We start from the raw sequence: 15348 nt of genomic DNA, 5'->3' as shown, positions 1-15348 counted from the left end.
CGCGGGGAGCTGGCGGGTAGTCCAGGAACACACCAAGCGTTGGTAATCAAATGCCCCTTCCCTCCTAACAGGAGTTTAATGGTCAGCAGCAGGAGCCCATGGTTCTCACTGCCATCAATGTCTCCTATAAAAGTAGGAAGTGAGGGGATCAGTGCTGCAGCAGAGAAAGCGGTGGAGCGGTGAAAGGAGTCACGTAAATGTTTAGGGTTAGGGGTGGGTAAAATAGTGGGTCATTTTTTTTTACCTGAACGCAGAAAAATATTAGGGTAAAAAAAACAAAAACTTTTGACTTTAGATTACTTTAAGTTTGAGTTTTAATTAGAGATTCACTTAAATGGTCCCTCAAACTTCACCTACACTTGAGCTGTAGTTTATTGACAAGGAAGATAGGGATAGTGGATGTAAGGTTTAAGGATGTAAAGGTTTTAGTGTATTTTTAAAGTATTGTTCCACATATAATCGTTTCTGTGACCACGATGCCACTGACAAGTGCAGGTGTCAGACTAGGGATTAAAAAATGAAACAGCACAGCCCCTGATCATGTGTTCGGTATGACAACCAATTATTATGATCACAGGAGTTTGTTTAAAAACTCTTGATTGACATTCTGAAACAGAAAATAATTTTCAACCATGACAGGAAGTCTACTTTGCTTTCTAAAACTTCATTTTTTATTTATTAACCCACATACTATCCCAAATTTCTCAGTCTATAACCAGTTGTCGACCGCCTCCTGTATATTTACTGCGGAAAACTGTCTCGTACAGGCAAAGCGACGTAGGGATATGTCGTTCGCATGGAAGGAGCTAGGGGGCGAGCGCACCGCCGACTGCGCACTCCCGCCTCCACAGTCGGGGAGCCGATGCGTGTGTCAGGCGGCTCCGATTGCCACCTGACATTCTCAATCGTTCCCCGCTGAGAGAAAAGGACGGTCAGCTGTTGTAAACACAGCTGAACGTCCTTCTCCCTGAAATTATCAAAGAGCCCATGTGATCCTTCTATAGGGGAACACATCCCATACAGTTAGAATCATTCCCTTAGGGTCACATTTAACCCCTTGATTACCTTTTTTTTTTTCAAAATTGTCACTCTTTTTTTGTTTATAGCGCAAAAAATAAAAAAAAGCACAGGTGATCAAATACCACCAAAAGAAAGCTCTATTTGTGGGAAAAAAAGGACGTCAATTTTATTTGGGTACAGCGTGGCATGACCGCGCAATTCTTTGTTAAAATAACGCAGTGCAGAATCACAAAATAGGGTCTGGTCACTAAGGGGGCAAATCTTTCCGGTCTTAATGTGGTTAAAATTAAAACTGAACTCCAGGTAGATTAAAAACACACACACACATTATTGTAGCTACGTGTTCATTATTACAGAATTAAATTATTTTTTTTAAATGCAAGCAGTGGAAGTAACTGAATTTGAGCTGGTGTTAGACTTTGTAGTCCATGTAGAGCTCAGAATGAGGGAGGGAGAAACAGCACTGAGAGGCAATCAGTTGTATGAAAATGTGTGGTACATGATGATAGGTGAAAAGAGCAGAGTGACAGAGAAATTAGCTCATCAGTTTGCTACTTCTTCTTTCTCTACCCATTCACAGGCAGGAGGAGGGACAGGACATGTCAGTGTTATAGAGCTGCAGCAAAAAATAAAGGTCTTATTCTCTGCCAAACAGGGCTGTACTGTGTAACTTTCAGGACTGGTTGGACAGAAATACAAATCCTTCACCAGGTAAAACCGCTCACATAAACACCAATCAGCCATAACTTTATGAACACCCTCCTAATATTGAGTAGGTCCTCCTTTTGCAGACTAAACAGCCCTGACCTGTCAAGGCATAGATGCCATTAGACCTCCAAAAGGTAAGCTCCTATGAGCAGGGCCCTTTTAACCCTCTTGTATTTTATTGTATTTGTACTATCTCCCTTTAAAACTGTAATGCACTGCGCAAACTAGTGGTGCTATATAAATCCTGTATAATAATAATAATAATAATAATAATAATAATAATAATAATAATAATAAAGGTATGCTGTGATATCTGGCACCAACCTGTCAGAAGCAGATCCATTAAGTCCGGTAAGTTGCGAGGTGGGGTGTCCATGGATCAGACTTGTTTTTCCTGCACACCCCACTGTTGTTCAATTGGATTGAGAGCTGGGGAATTTGGAGGCCAAGTCAACACCTCTAACTCATTGCTGTGTTCCTCAAACCATTCTTGCCGTGTGGCAGGGCACATTATCTCGCTAAAATAGGCCACTGCCATCAGGGGATGTACTTGGTCAGCAACAATATTTACTGTAGGTAAGCTGTAGGTGTTAAAGTAGCATCCACATGAATGGCAGGACTCAAAGGGTTCCACATGAATGGCAGAACTCAAAGGGTTCCACATGAATGGCAGGACTCAAAGGGTTCCACATGAATGGCAGGACTCAAAGGGTTCCACATGAATGGCAGGACTCAAAGGGTTCCACCTGAATGGCAGGACTCAAAGGGTTCCACCTGAATGGCAGGACTCAAAGGGTTCCACATGAATGGCAGGACTCAAAGGGTTCCACATGAATGGCAGGACTCAAGGGTTCCACATGAATGGCAGGACTCAAGGGTTCCACATGAATGGCAGGACTCAAGGGTTCCACATGAATGTCATGACTCAAGGGTTCCACATGAATGGCAGGACTCAAGGTTTCCAAGCAGAGCATTGCCCACACTGTCTCCACCGGACTTGTCTTCTTCCCATCTTGTTATTCATCTGCCCATTAAAGGTGCTTTTAGGCTGTGGGTACGGGTCAGCCTGGGCACCCTGACCGGTCTCTGGCTACACAGCTCCATACACAAAAAGCTGTGATGCCCATTTTCTTTTTTCTACATTCAACACAATACTTTCATGGACATCATGTTTACTTACTGCCTCATACCTCCCCGACTTTGAGATGCCATTGTAATGAGAATATCAATGTTATTCACTTAACCTGTCAGTGGTCATAACGTTATGGCTGATCACTTTATGTATTTTGCTGCTTGCCCGTAGTTCCAAATTTAAAGCTGATAATTGTAATGCCTGTGTTCCTGTAACCCTAAAATTAAATGTTTACTTTCTCCTGTATTTATTTAGCGCCAACATACCAGACAGTGGTTTATAGAGCACACAAAACTGTTCACAGAGGTTCCTATCCTTTAAAGAGGCTTGCAATCTAAAGACACACATCACTTATACAATCACACACACTTGGACCAGCTTGATCAAAGAATGGTTAAAGTTTTTTTTTTTTACCCACAGAAAACCCACAAAAACACAGGGATAACATGCTAAATCTATGTAGACAGCGTTTCTGGTTGCACAATGGTCCAAAGAGGGCACGCTAATCACTGAACCCCCATGCTGCCAGTAATCATGTTATTTACATTTTTGAGAGAAAATTTGCTCTGGTTTACTGATATACTTATATACACTGATAAATGCAACACAATAAAACCTTATATACCTTCCGCCATCTTCCCCTTTTCCAATAGCAATCATGGCCTCCAGATCTGTTCCCTTCAAGCCAAACATTAGCAGTTCCTTGGCGGCATCCACATTTTCAGGAACCCGTTCAAGACATTCATGTAGAACCCAGGACCGCTTCTTAATCTTACTCTGAAATTAAAAACACAGAAAGTGAACCTTCAGTAATGAATTGTTGTGATGGCAAAGCTTCATTGACCTGTGCCCAGCTCTCTAGCCTGCACTCACCTGTGTCCAGCTCAGTAGCTTACACTCACCTGAGACCAGTTCACAAGCCAACGCTAAATAGTGCCCAGCTCACAAGCCTACACTCACCTGTCCCTAGCTCATTAGCATGCGTTTACCTGAGTCAAGCTCACGGGCCTGCATTTACAGTGCTTTGCGAAAGTATTCGGCCCCCTTGAACTTTTTGACCTTTTGCCACATTTCAGGCTTCAAACATAAAGATATAAAACTGTAATTTTTTTGTGAAGAATCAACAAGTGGGACACAATCATGAAGTGGAACGAGATTTATTGGATATTTCAAACTTTTTAACAAATAAAAAACTGAAAAATTGGCGTGCAAAATTATTCAGCCCCCTTAAGTTAATACTTTCTAGCGCCACCTTTTGCTGCGATTACAGCTGTAAGTCGCTTGGGGTATGTCTCTATCAGTTTTGCACATCGAGAGACTGAAATGTTTGCCCATTCCTCCTTGCAAAACAGCTCGAGCTTGGAGGGAGAGCGTTTGTGAACAGCAGTTTTCAGTTCTTTCCACAGATTCTCGATTGTATTCAGGTCTGGACTTTGACTTGGCCATTCTAACACCTGGATATGTTTATTTGTGAACCATTCCATTGTAGATTTTGCTTTACGTTTTGGATCATTGTCTTGTTGGATGAAAAATCTCTGTCCCAGTCTCAGGTCTTTTGCAGACTCCATCAGGTTTTCTTTCAGAATGGTCCTGTATTTGGCTCCATCCATCTTCCCATCAATTTTAACCATCTTCCCTGTCCCTGCTGAAGAAAAGCAGGCCCAAACCATGATGCTGCCACCACCATGTTTGACAGTGGGGATGGTGTGTTCAGGGTGATGAGCTGTGTTGCTTTTACGCCAAACATAACGGTTTGAATTGTTGCCAAAGAGTTTGATTTTGGTTTCATCTGACCAGAGCACCTTCTTCCACATGTTTGGTGTGTCTCCCAGGTGGCTTGTGGCAAACTTTAAACGACACTTTTTATGGATATCTTTAATTAAGAAATGGCTTTCTTCTTGCCACTCTTCCATAAAGGCCAGATTTGTGCAGTATACGACTGATTGTTGTCCTATGGACAGAGTCTCCCACCTCAGCTGTAGATCTCTGCAGTTCATCCAGAGTGATCATGGGCCTCTTGGCTGCATCTCTGATCAGTCTTCTCCTTGTAAGAGCTGAAAGTTTAGAGGGACAGCCAGGTCTTCATAGATTTGCAGTGGTCTGATACTCCTTCCATTTCAATATTATCGCTTGCACAGTGCTCCTTGGGATGTTTAAAGCTTGGGAAATCTTTTTGTATCCAAATCCGGCTTTAAACTTCTCCACAACAGTATCTCGGACCTGTCTGGTGTGTTCCTTGTTCTTCATGATGCTCTCATCATGAGAGTTTGCTGCACTGAAAGTAAAGGGGCTGAATAATTTTGCACGCCCAATTTTTCAGTTTTTTATTTGTTACCAAAGTTTGAAATATCCAATAAATTTTGTTCCACTTCATGATTGTGTCCCACTTGTTGTTGATTCTTCACAAAAAAATTACAGTTTTATACCTTTATGTTTGAAGCCTGAAATGTGGCAAAAGGTCGCAAAGTTCAAGGGGGCCGAATACTTTTGCAAGTCAATGTACCTGTGCCTAGGCTCATTAGACTGCATTCACCTAAGTCAGGCTCACTGCTTGCACCCACCCTTGCATAACTCTCTAGTCTGCATTTATTTGTGCCCAGTTATCTAGGTCGGCTCTGTCCCGCGAAACGACGTACCTGTACGTCGTTTCGTGGGTCAGCTAGTGGGGGCGTGCGCACGCCACCGGAGGCACATACAAAAGTGTTGATTAGCCACAGGGGGAGCCAATCAGAGGGTCTGACGACCACGATGCCTGCCCGGCCCACGCGCTCGCTCCTCGTGGAGACAGAACAGTGTTCTGCCAATATAAACCCTGCAGACCGCTGTTCTGTCAGAGATGAACACAGGGATCCTGTGTTTTTCCTATTTAAGTAAACAGGTCTCTGTGTTCATCCAGCAAGCCGATCCCACAAAATACATACTGGTCTAAAATGATGAAAAAATTAGATTTTTAATTTTTCTTTTTTTTTTTTTTTTAGGAATAAAAAAATGTTTTATTTTTTTTTTTTTTCTTCAGAATTGTCGCGCTTTTTTGTTTACAGCACAAAGAATAAAAATAGTAGAGGTGATCAAATATCACCAAAAGCAAGCTCTATTTCTGGGGAAAATTGGACATCAATTTAATTTAGGTACAGTGTCGCAAGACCGCTCAATTGTTAGTTAAAATAAAGCAGTGCTGTATCGCAAAAAATGGCCTGGTCATTAAGGGGGTAAAACCTTCCGGTCCAGAAGTGGTTAACATGCATTAACTCATTCCCAGCTCACTAGCCCAAATCTACCTGCATTGACCGGCACTCATTTGTTTTTAGCCCTCTAGCCTGTGCTCTGCTTAAAAGCACGCACTCACCTATGTGCAGTTCTCCAGTCTGCACCTATCTACTGTATGGACACCTTAAAAAAATGGCACTCACCTGTGCATAGTTTAAAAACTGGCCTGTACTCACCTACGGTCAGATTTAAAGCCAGCACTCACCTAGGCTCAACCTGAAAGCCTGCACTGACTTGTGCTCAGCTTACAACATGCATTTACCTGAGCCAGTACTCATAGGGCATTACCTATGTCTTTATTCATTACATACAAAGGCACTGCTTTCAGACTGTGCCGTGCTAATCCTCTTATCTCTCTACAAGTCTACCAGACAGGATAATCAAGTCACTAAACTAGAATACATGTGTAATTTGCAAATGCAGTATTTTCAGCACTGAGATGGCTATTTTAAGCTGTTTCTGTCAAAATGATGATTGTTATAGTAAATGACAATCATTATATGTTAAAGAATTGAGCGTAATGTTTGCCTGAATAAAATCAACAGATGCTAGGCAGTACATAAAATGCACTGTCCCCACCTATAACTGGCCTTCGCAGCAAGGACCACTGGAAGGGCAACGTATGTCAAATAAAACCAAAGAATTTCCAACCTCAATTTACCGACCAGCCTGCTACCAACCAAATTAACCTGTAACAGTATGCGTTAAAAACAGGGGTTTAGTTGCACACATTTGCAAATACATCCGTAAGCTGCAGGCCCTGGCAAGGGACCCTGTAATCTGCGTATGCATGTATTTGCAAATGTGTGCAACTAAACCCCTGTTTTTAACGCATACTGTTAGACAGGTTAATTTGTTTGGTCGCAGGTTGGTCGGTAAGTTGAGCTTGGAAATTCTTTGGTTTTATATGACAGATGCTAGGCAGTCTCTAATGATGTCTAACACTCAAAATTTTTTCTCTGTGCAGAGACTATGATCTTATGTGTGCAGGCTTTAGAAGCACAAATTTTTTATTCACTGCAAAAAAAAAAGGGGGGGGGGGGATTTTCAACTAAAAAGAAATGATTAGGCTAATGCTGATTTGAGAATTCGATCCATTTTAAGTCTCCAATGTAGTCTGTGTGTGAGCAATATTGGTCTTTAATACAAATGGCTGCTTCAGCACATCTAGAAACAACAACAAAACACTACCAAATAATGGCTCTCTGCAACTTAAAGACCTTCTGGATGATTAATATGAATGACATGTCTCTATAAAATGCACAGACCATATGCTTCAGCCCCCGTGGCTGCAGAGTGGTGGGGGTTAAAAATACTTGATAACACTAATCTGTTCTTTATGCAGAGAATTTGTAAACCTATTATTTCTTCCTAGTTAATTTGTATAAGCTAATTATGCTGCCGTCATTAGCCTGGTATAAATAGGAAAAAAGATAATCATAAAGAAAAAAAAAAAAGAATACATTTGCTGAAATTAATTCTGCACAGGGTCAGAAAAAAAATTACCTGATCATCATAACAATTTAAATAATAGGTAGGAAACAAAATTAAATGATAATATTGTGCAGGGATGTTTTGTGCTTTTTTGTTTCAAAAGGGATTATCAAAATAATCAAAGTTTGCAAGGAAGTATAGCTACACTCATCATGTCATTGACATAATTAGGATCTTTTGTTGAAGCAGTGAATTGGTTATAAAAAATATAAAATGCAAATTGTTATCCTTATTTTCTGTTCCAGTGAATCTTACAAATGTATAAATACAGATGTAAGCATTCATGTCAGTGTATACAGCCCATTTATGGTTACCGAGGTTGCCAGTATTCTCTTGGGCAGATTGGGAGTTATCAGTGCCAGAAACTTGGTGATGTAATTTTGAATTTGTGATCTTTTTTAACCGATAGGTTTAAAATTGGTATACAGTGGGTACGGAAAGTATTCAGACCCCCTTAAATTTTTCACTCTTTGTTATATTGCAGCCATTTGCTAAAATCATTTAAGTTCATTCTTCTTCCTCATGAATGTACACATAGCACCCCATACTGACAGAAAAACACAGAATTGTTGACATTGTTGCAGATTTATTAAAAAAGAAAAACTGAAATATCACATGGTCCTAAGTATTCAGACCCTTTGCTGTGACACTCATATATTTAACTCAGGTGCTTTCCATTTCTTCTGATCATCCTTGAGATGGTTCTACACCTTCATTTGAGTCCAGCTGTGTTTGATTATACTTGATTAGGAAAGCCACACACCTGTCTATATAAGAACTTCCAGATCACAATGCATGTCAGAGCAAATGAGAATCATGAGGTCAAAGGAACTGCCTGAAGAGCTCAGAGACAGAATTGTGGCAAGGCACAGATCTGGCCAAGGTTACAAAAAGATTTCTGCTGCACTTAAGGTTCCTAAGAGCACAGTGGCCTCCATAATCCTCAAATGGAAGATGTTTGGGACGACCAGAACCCTTCCTAGAGCTGGCTGTCCAGCCAAACTGAGCTATCGGGGGAGAAGAGCCTTGGTGAGAGAGGTAAAGAAGAACCCAAAGATCACTGTGGCTGAGCTCCAGAGATGCAGTCAGGAGATGGGAGAAAGTTGTAGAAAGTCAACCATCACTGCAGCCCTCCACCAGTCGCGGCTTTATGGCAGAGTGGCCCGACGGAAGCCTCTCCTCAGTGTAAGACACATGAAAGCCTGCATGGAGTTTGCTAAAAAACACCTGAAGGACTCCAAGATGGTGAGAAATAAGATTCTCTGGTCTGATGAGACCAAAATAGAATTTTTTGGCCTTAATTCTAAGCGGTATGTGTGGAGAAAACCAGGCACTGCTCATCACCTGTCCAATACAGTCCCAACAGTGAAGCATGGTGGTGGCAGCATCATGCTGTGGGGGTGTTTTTCAGCTGCAGGGACAGGACGACTGGTTGCAATCGAGGGAAAGATGAATGCGGCCAAGTACAGGGATATCCTGGACAAAAACCTTCTCCAGAGTGCTCTGGACCTCAGACTGGGCCGAAGGTTTACCTTCCAACAAGACAATGACCCTAAGCACACAGCTAAAATAATGAAGGAGTGGCTTCACAACAACTCCGTGACTGTTCTTGAATGGCCCAGCCAGAGCCCTGACTTAAACCCAATTGAGCATCTCTGGAGAGACCTAAAAATGTCTGTCCACCAACGTTTACCATCCAACCTGACAGAACTGGAGAGGATCTGCAAGGAGGAATGGCAGAGGATCCCCAAATCCAGGTGTGAAAGACTTGTTGCATCTTTCCCAAAAAGACTCCTGGCTGTATTAGATCAAAAGGGGGCTTCTACTAAATACTGAGCAAAGGGTCTGAATACTTAGGACCATGTGATATTTCAGTTTTTCTTTTTTAATAAATCTGCAACAATGTCAACAATTCTGTGTTTTTCTGTCAGTATGGGGTGCTATGTGTACATTCATGAGGAAGAAGAATGAACTTAAATGATTTTAGCAAAATGGCTGCAATATAACAAAGAGTGAAAAATTTAAGGGGGTCTGAATACTTTCCGTACCCACTGTAAGTATTTATGTTATAGAAGGGGTTAATTTAGTGTTCGTGAAACCGTTTAGGGAGGAACCGATCTTCCAACTGGGGCTCCTGGATAGGTCAGGCATGACATCACTTGAGAGAGTCATCAGTAAAGCACCAGTGCAGGACTCTTGTGTCACTCAGGTAAAATGATAGATATCAGTGAACCTTTGTAATCTGTAGGGTGATATTCTTTTCCTTTCCTTTCCACTGATTATCAATATAGATGACAGTCTTCCTCCCATTGACCACCAATGTAAGGTGCATTATTCATCCCACTGACCACCAATGTAAGGTGCATTATTCATCCCACTGATCACCAATGTATAGGGCATTCATTCCACTAACCAACAATGTAAGGGCATTCTTCCTCCCATTCACCGACTACTGATATAAGTGGAATTTTCCCTCCTAACTACCATTCTTCCTCCCACTGACCATAAATGTAAAGACTATTTTTTTCTAGCCATTCACAAATAATGTAAGAGGGTGCATCTCCCCCTAACCACTAAAGTAAGGGGGCACAACTTTACTGACCACCAAGTACTACACTATCAACATAATGGGGCACAACATCACTGACCACCAACCTAAGCGGCACTACACTAACAACTTAAGGGGGCAGTACATCACTGACCACCAACTTAAGGGGCCCCACAGAACTGACCACCAAGCTAAGTGCAAACCACAGCACTGAGATTTGTGAAATTATCTGCTTCTGTTTTTACTAGAGCACTGTACTAAAAGACATATGAACTGGTATCTTCACAGCACAAGGCCTGAACAAGTGTCCATGGTATAATGTAGAGATAGGGGTGCGCAAGTTTCTGTTTTTGTTGTTCGACTAGAATTCTCTTTTTTTTTTTTTAAAGTGCCATTTGATAACCATCCTTTGGGCTAATGGGAACAGTGAAAGAAATAAACAAGAGTAAGCAGGGTAAATACGGATTAGATACAAAAAAGAAAAAGTATATCATGGCAGTAAGGTCAAGGCAGCCATGCAAAAAGTGAACAAGAGAGTCTCAGGAGCTGGCGACTGTACTACCTAAGATGTCAAGATCTCAGAGAGATTTGGACTTTGCTCTACCTGAAATACCAACGGCCAAGTTCACAAATTTTAAAAGCACCATCAGGAAATCAATGACATATAATACAATCTTTTAAAGTGAGTGGGAGTATAAGAGTTTCAGTAAAGGCCCCTCCAGGGGAATCCACCTTTGTTTGGGGGGGGGGGGGGTGTCATACCAAGATAAAGTGTAAAGCTTCAATGACCTGGCATTTCAGGGGAATGCCAGGGGAATAACATTCTCGCTCTAATCTCAGCTGCCACTGCAATTCTATTTCCAACACATCTAAACAAAAAAAACATTTTTTTACATTTATAATTAAATGTTCTAAAGAAAATTTCCTCTTATACAGTCTTCATTAGAACAAGGGACCCTGTGGAAAATTTTCACTTCTTTGTTCCAATGGCAACTCAAAAATGTTGATTCTGCCCTTAATTTCAGTCCCAGGGAAAACAGTCACCATGAGAAAATTTAACTAACAGTGACAAAAAAACACACAAAAGAGTTATCTTTTGATATACTTTAACAAAACAAGGGCAAAAGTAAATGTGAGATGCAAGGTCACTAGCCTACAGCAGTCCCCAAAAAAAAAGTTCCGGCCTCAAATATCTTTTTAAACTAAAAATACCCCTATAATACTAATCCATCGCCCTTTACAGAACCGCTATTCTCATACTTACAAGGTGTATGGTATTGGATTTTAGTCAAAATCGTACTTTTAAAAATGCTGTCTGGGCGCGGCCATCTTAGATGTGGGCATCTGAAGCCGCAGAATCTGCTGTGTCCTTCTTCCTGATTCCAGGGAGTGTTCTGGGAGTTCTTCCTGATTCCAACCTCCTGGGAGTGATGACAAACAGCTCCCAGGATGCAATGCAAAGACGGAAGTGATGTCGGTGGCCGCGGCCACAGAGGGGGGAGAAGGAGGTAGTACAATCAAAAATGCCCTGAAAATTAGGTAAAGGACCCCCGAAAAAAATTGAAAATGCCCAATTGTTGATCAACATAGCGAGCACTCCAGGAATCACTAAAGTTACAAAATAGGCCGGAACTCCACTTTAATATACTAAAGCCAGTCATAGATGGTTAAAATATTGGCCACTTCAGCAGGGACTGGCCAAGATTCAAACCAAACCCCCCCTCCCCCACTGTGAGAAGATAATAAGTCTGCGGGAGGGATTCAAGTGGTTTTCTTATCTGCAACCTGTGGATTAAACTAGCCTAAAACAATCAACTTAGTATGACCCCGAATTAAACTCCTATGAAAGTTGCAGCCACTCTAGCATATGAGCAGCAAAATACAGTAAAAGTCTTAAATCTAATGAGATTATTATTCACACAGCAACTAATGAAATAATGGACATTTAATGTATTCAAATGCAATTACCCATCTTAACACAATTGGAAAATATATTTATATAATTATGAAAAACTGGCTCTATCTAAAAGCATTTAGACTGCAGCTTGTGTCTGTGGGAAAATGAAAATAAAAAACACAAAGCAAGCAACTGACAGCTCACTGGGGTTGATTTACTAAAGAAGTAAAGGCTGTTCACTTTGCAAGTGAATGCTAGTATATAAACTGATGTGCTCCCTTTAAATAAAGCACTTAAAAAAAAAAAAAAAAAAAGATGATTTTTTGTCATTTAGGCTGCTCAGAATATTAAGTCAAGTTATGTTAATGACATTTGTCTCTAGTGAATTATACTCTCTGCTGATCTTTAGTGACACTCATTGTCAGATAATGTGACAGTACCAAACGCTATTTGACACCTAATAAATAACAGAAGAGGAGGAAAGAGAGGATGTACAGAGGGGTGCCTGGTAGACTTTCATTCTTGCATGACACAAGTGATTCTAGCATGACATAGCTGCCAAGATAAGTTTTATGGACAGGGTTATACTGGTATTTATAGATTGTCACCTTATTGTAACATTAAAATTCCCTTTCACTGTCTATTCAAAGTTACATTGAAATGTTGAATACTCCGATTTAAAAAAAACCTAGACATACCAAATAGTCCTGAATAGTAGCTATATTAACAGTAGACTTCCTCCATTGTCTCTGGTAGACTAGATCCGTGTCCAGACCATAGGCATGAGCCAAAGACAAAGCTTCTCCATACTCCTCATTATCAATCTACAATGAGAGAAATGTTTGCATGAATTCAAATTTTAATAAGTATTTACTGTTCACGACAAATGCAAATTGTTGTAGCCCTTCTACTTTAGTAGGACGGTTATAACTAAGGTTTTTAAAGAAAAATACTGGATTATACAAGACCTATATTTTTTTCATTTTTTTTGCTTTGTACTACAGGAATACAAAGAATTCGGTATTAAAGATTAACTATAGGCAAAACTTTTTTTTTTTCATTCTGGATAGAGCAAGGGAAGGTAATAGCCCCCGTTAGATTTTTTTTCGTCATTTGTGTTCCATTGCAGAAATTTCGCTTCACTTTCTGTCCCATAGCCCAACAGGAAGTGAGAGGAAATCCCTGCAAAATAAGGATATTCCTTGGGGACCCCCCAAGTCATCAGAACTAGCGTCCCCATTGGAAGATTTCCCTTCTATTCTAGTTTCACTTTCAATGATAACAGTAAACAGAGTACATCTCTTTAACGGGGTTGCAAACCGCAACGCAATAAAAATTGGCTGGGATTCTAATTGATCTTCACTCTATCCAAGATAGAAAAAAGTTTGCCTTTAGTAATACTTTAAGTACAGGTGATATGTAGCAACCATATCCACCCACCTCACTTTAGTAATTTTTACAAATCTGTTGTTATTTGTCCAACTATGTGTCCATTTTGTTAACACCTCATTGTGTTTTTTGGTCAACCTGTTCAATGATACGACAATCAGTCCTGGTCTATACTAAATACTAATGTCCTTACAGCGGTTCTTTTATTCTCTTTTGTATCCCTGGTTTTGTATCTATTGCTTTTGGATAACTGCTATATCTATGCTAATCCATTGCACAACACTTTGATATGTCACATTGTCAATGGCATGGTTATTGGTATTTTCCCCTATTAGGGCACTGCTGTATACTCTGGACAGCTTTTTTTCTCCTTGTCTTTTGTAAGTGGGACATTTTTTAAAACAAAATAAAGTATTTACAAAAAAAAATAAAAAAATACAGGCGTTATGGTCATTGTAGAACCAAAAATTTACCAAAGGTGTAACCTATACATAAAATATGAAATTCAGAACATCCTGTTCTGGTAGAAGGTCAAATAAGTATCTTGGTGACCTCAAACATTCTCTAGGCACTAAATTACATATCAATGAAGTAAAACATGCCATAACAATAGGGCTTATATAGGAGACAATGTACTTTTCAACTAGACCTAGGTTAACAGATCTGGTTCTGAATGCCATGAAGGACCTCAAAGAGGACAACTAGAGCTCCTGTTTCATCAGAAATATTTAATCATATATGGCCAAAAAATAAAAACACCACTCAAGGAAATGTTGATGGCCACCAACAAATAATGATAAATTCCACTTTGGTAGGATTACTCATCAAAGTAGATTTGCTGCACCTCATATGGTCATTTCAGGAAACTTGTCCCAAATCAATATGAATACCTCTCCATAAATAACCTATGACCTACAACATTGTGCATGGATGAAATGTTAATTTGGAAGTTCTTCCTTTAGAGTAACATATCTTACCTTTCTTTGGTAGAGCTCCTCTGGAGTCGTTGACCTCAGACTCACAAGGCGATACGATTTAGTGATGGTGCGAGGACGTTTGCGAGGAGGGGCAAAGCGCTCCATCTCTGTGACAAAGTAAAGCCCTTGTTTTATATAAGCAAAGTATCTGGCTTTAGCAGACATCTCCTCATCGCAGTCAGAATCTTCATCGCCGTACTCATCTTCCCCTGTTCTGTTCTCCAAGCGGGACCTTTTAGGGACCAGTTTAACCTCACACTAAAGACAAATACAAATTCTATTATATCACAGCTAAGAACACCTGTCAAAAAGAAATAATTAATATGTTGATCACTTTGTCTAAAGTTGGGTACAGCCTTTAGGAAAATCAGGCGAAAGACTGTCCAGTTGTCCACGATGTTTGACAGTCAAATTCGAGGATGGTACTAACTGTACGAAAATTCAATTACAATGTTTTTTTTTTTTTCGTTTGACTTCTTGTTGGTTTGTTTCTGATCATGTACAGTCTTTCATATCTGATTTTTCTCGTATTTAAACAGTACACATGAAACAAAAATTGTTAGTTCTGTTTTATGTACGAGAAAAATTTGGGCGTTTGTCACTTCGGAATTTTTGTTTGGAAAGTCTGAATCGGATGTCGAAAGTTGTGTACCCACTATAAGAAAATCAAATGATCGTTACTCGTACGGAATTTTTTTCCCTGATTTTCTTGTATTGTTTACTCCACTCAAGTGTCCTTGCATATGTTACTGATGTATAAATGCCAGATTTTCCTGGCAGAAAGTTCCTACCCAAAAATGTAAGTATGGTCGGTATTAGGGTTGCACCGATAACATTTTTTTTTTTTTTACCGGCGAGTACGAGCACCGATATTTTAAGTCAAGTACTAGCCGATACCGAGTACTGATACGGATTC

At 40.2% G+C, this 15348-nt stretch overlaps 1 protein-coding gene across 1 annotated transcript in view; it reads right to left on the bottom strand.

The window, feature by feature from the left end:
• The window catches only part of NBAS (NBAS subunit of NRZ tethering complex), a 1303215-nt gene that overhangs the window by 1069627 nt on the left and 218240 nt on the right, over positions 1-15348 (bottom strand). Inside the window, exons 15-17 of the mRNA XM_082252487.1 lie at positions 14433-14690; positions 12765-12890; positions 3486-3637 (exon numbers count right to left, since the gene is read on the bottom strand). Of these exons, the coding sequence (XP_082108613.1) occupies positions 3486-3637; positions 12765-12890; positions 14433-14690 (536 nt within the window). The remainder of the gene's footprint in view (positions 1-3485; positions 3638-12764; positions 12891-14432; positions 14691-15348) is intronic.

Source organism: Pelophylax lessonae, assembly GCF_965119305.1.
Source record: "Pelophylax lessonae genome assembly, chromosome: 3".
Classification (NCBI taxonomy): domain Eukaryota; kingdom Metazoa; phylum Chordata; class Amphibia; order Anura; family Ranidae; genus Pelophylax; species Pelophylax lessonae.
Note: the sequence above shows the minus strand (reverse complement) of the source record. Positions and strands in the feature narration are given on the sequence as shown.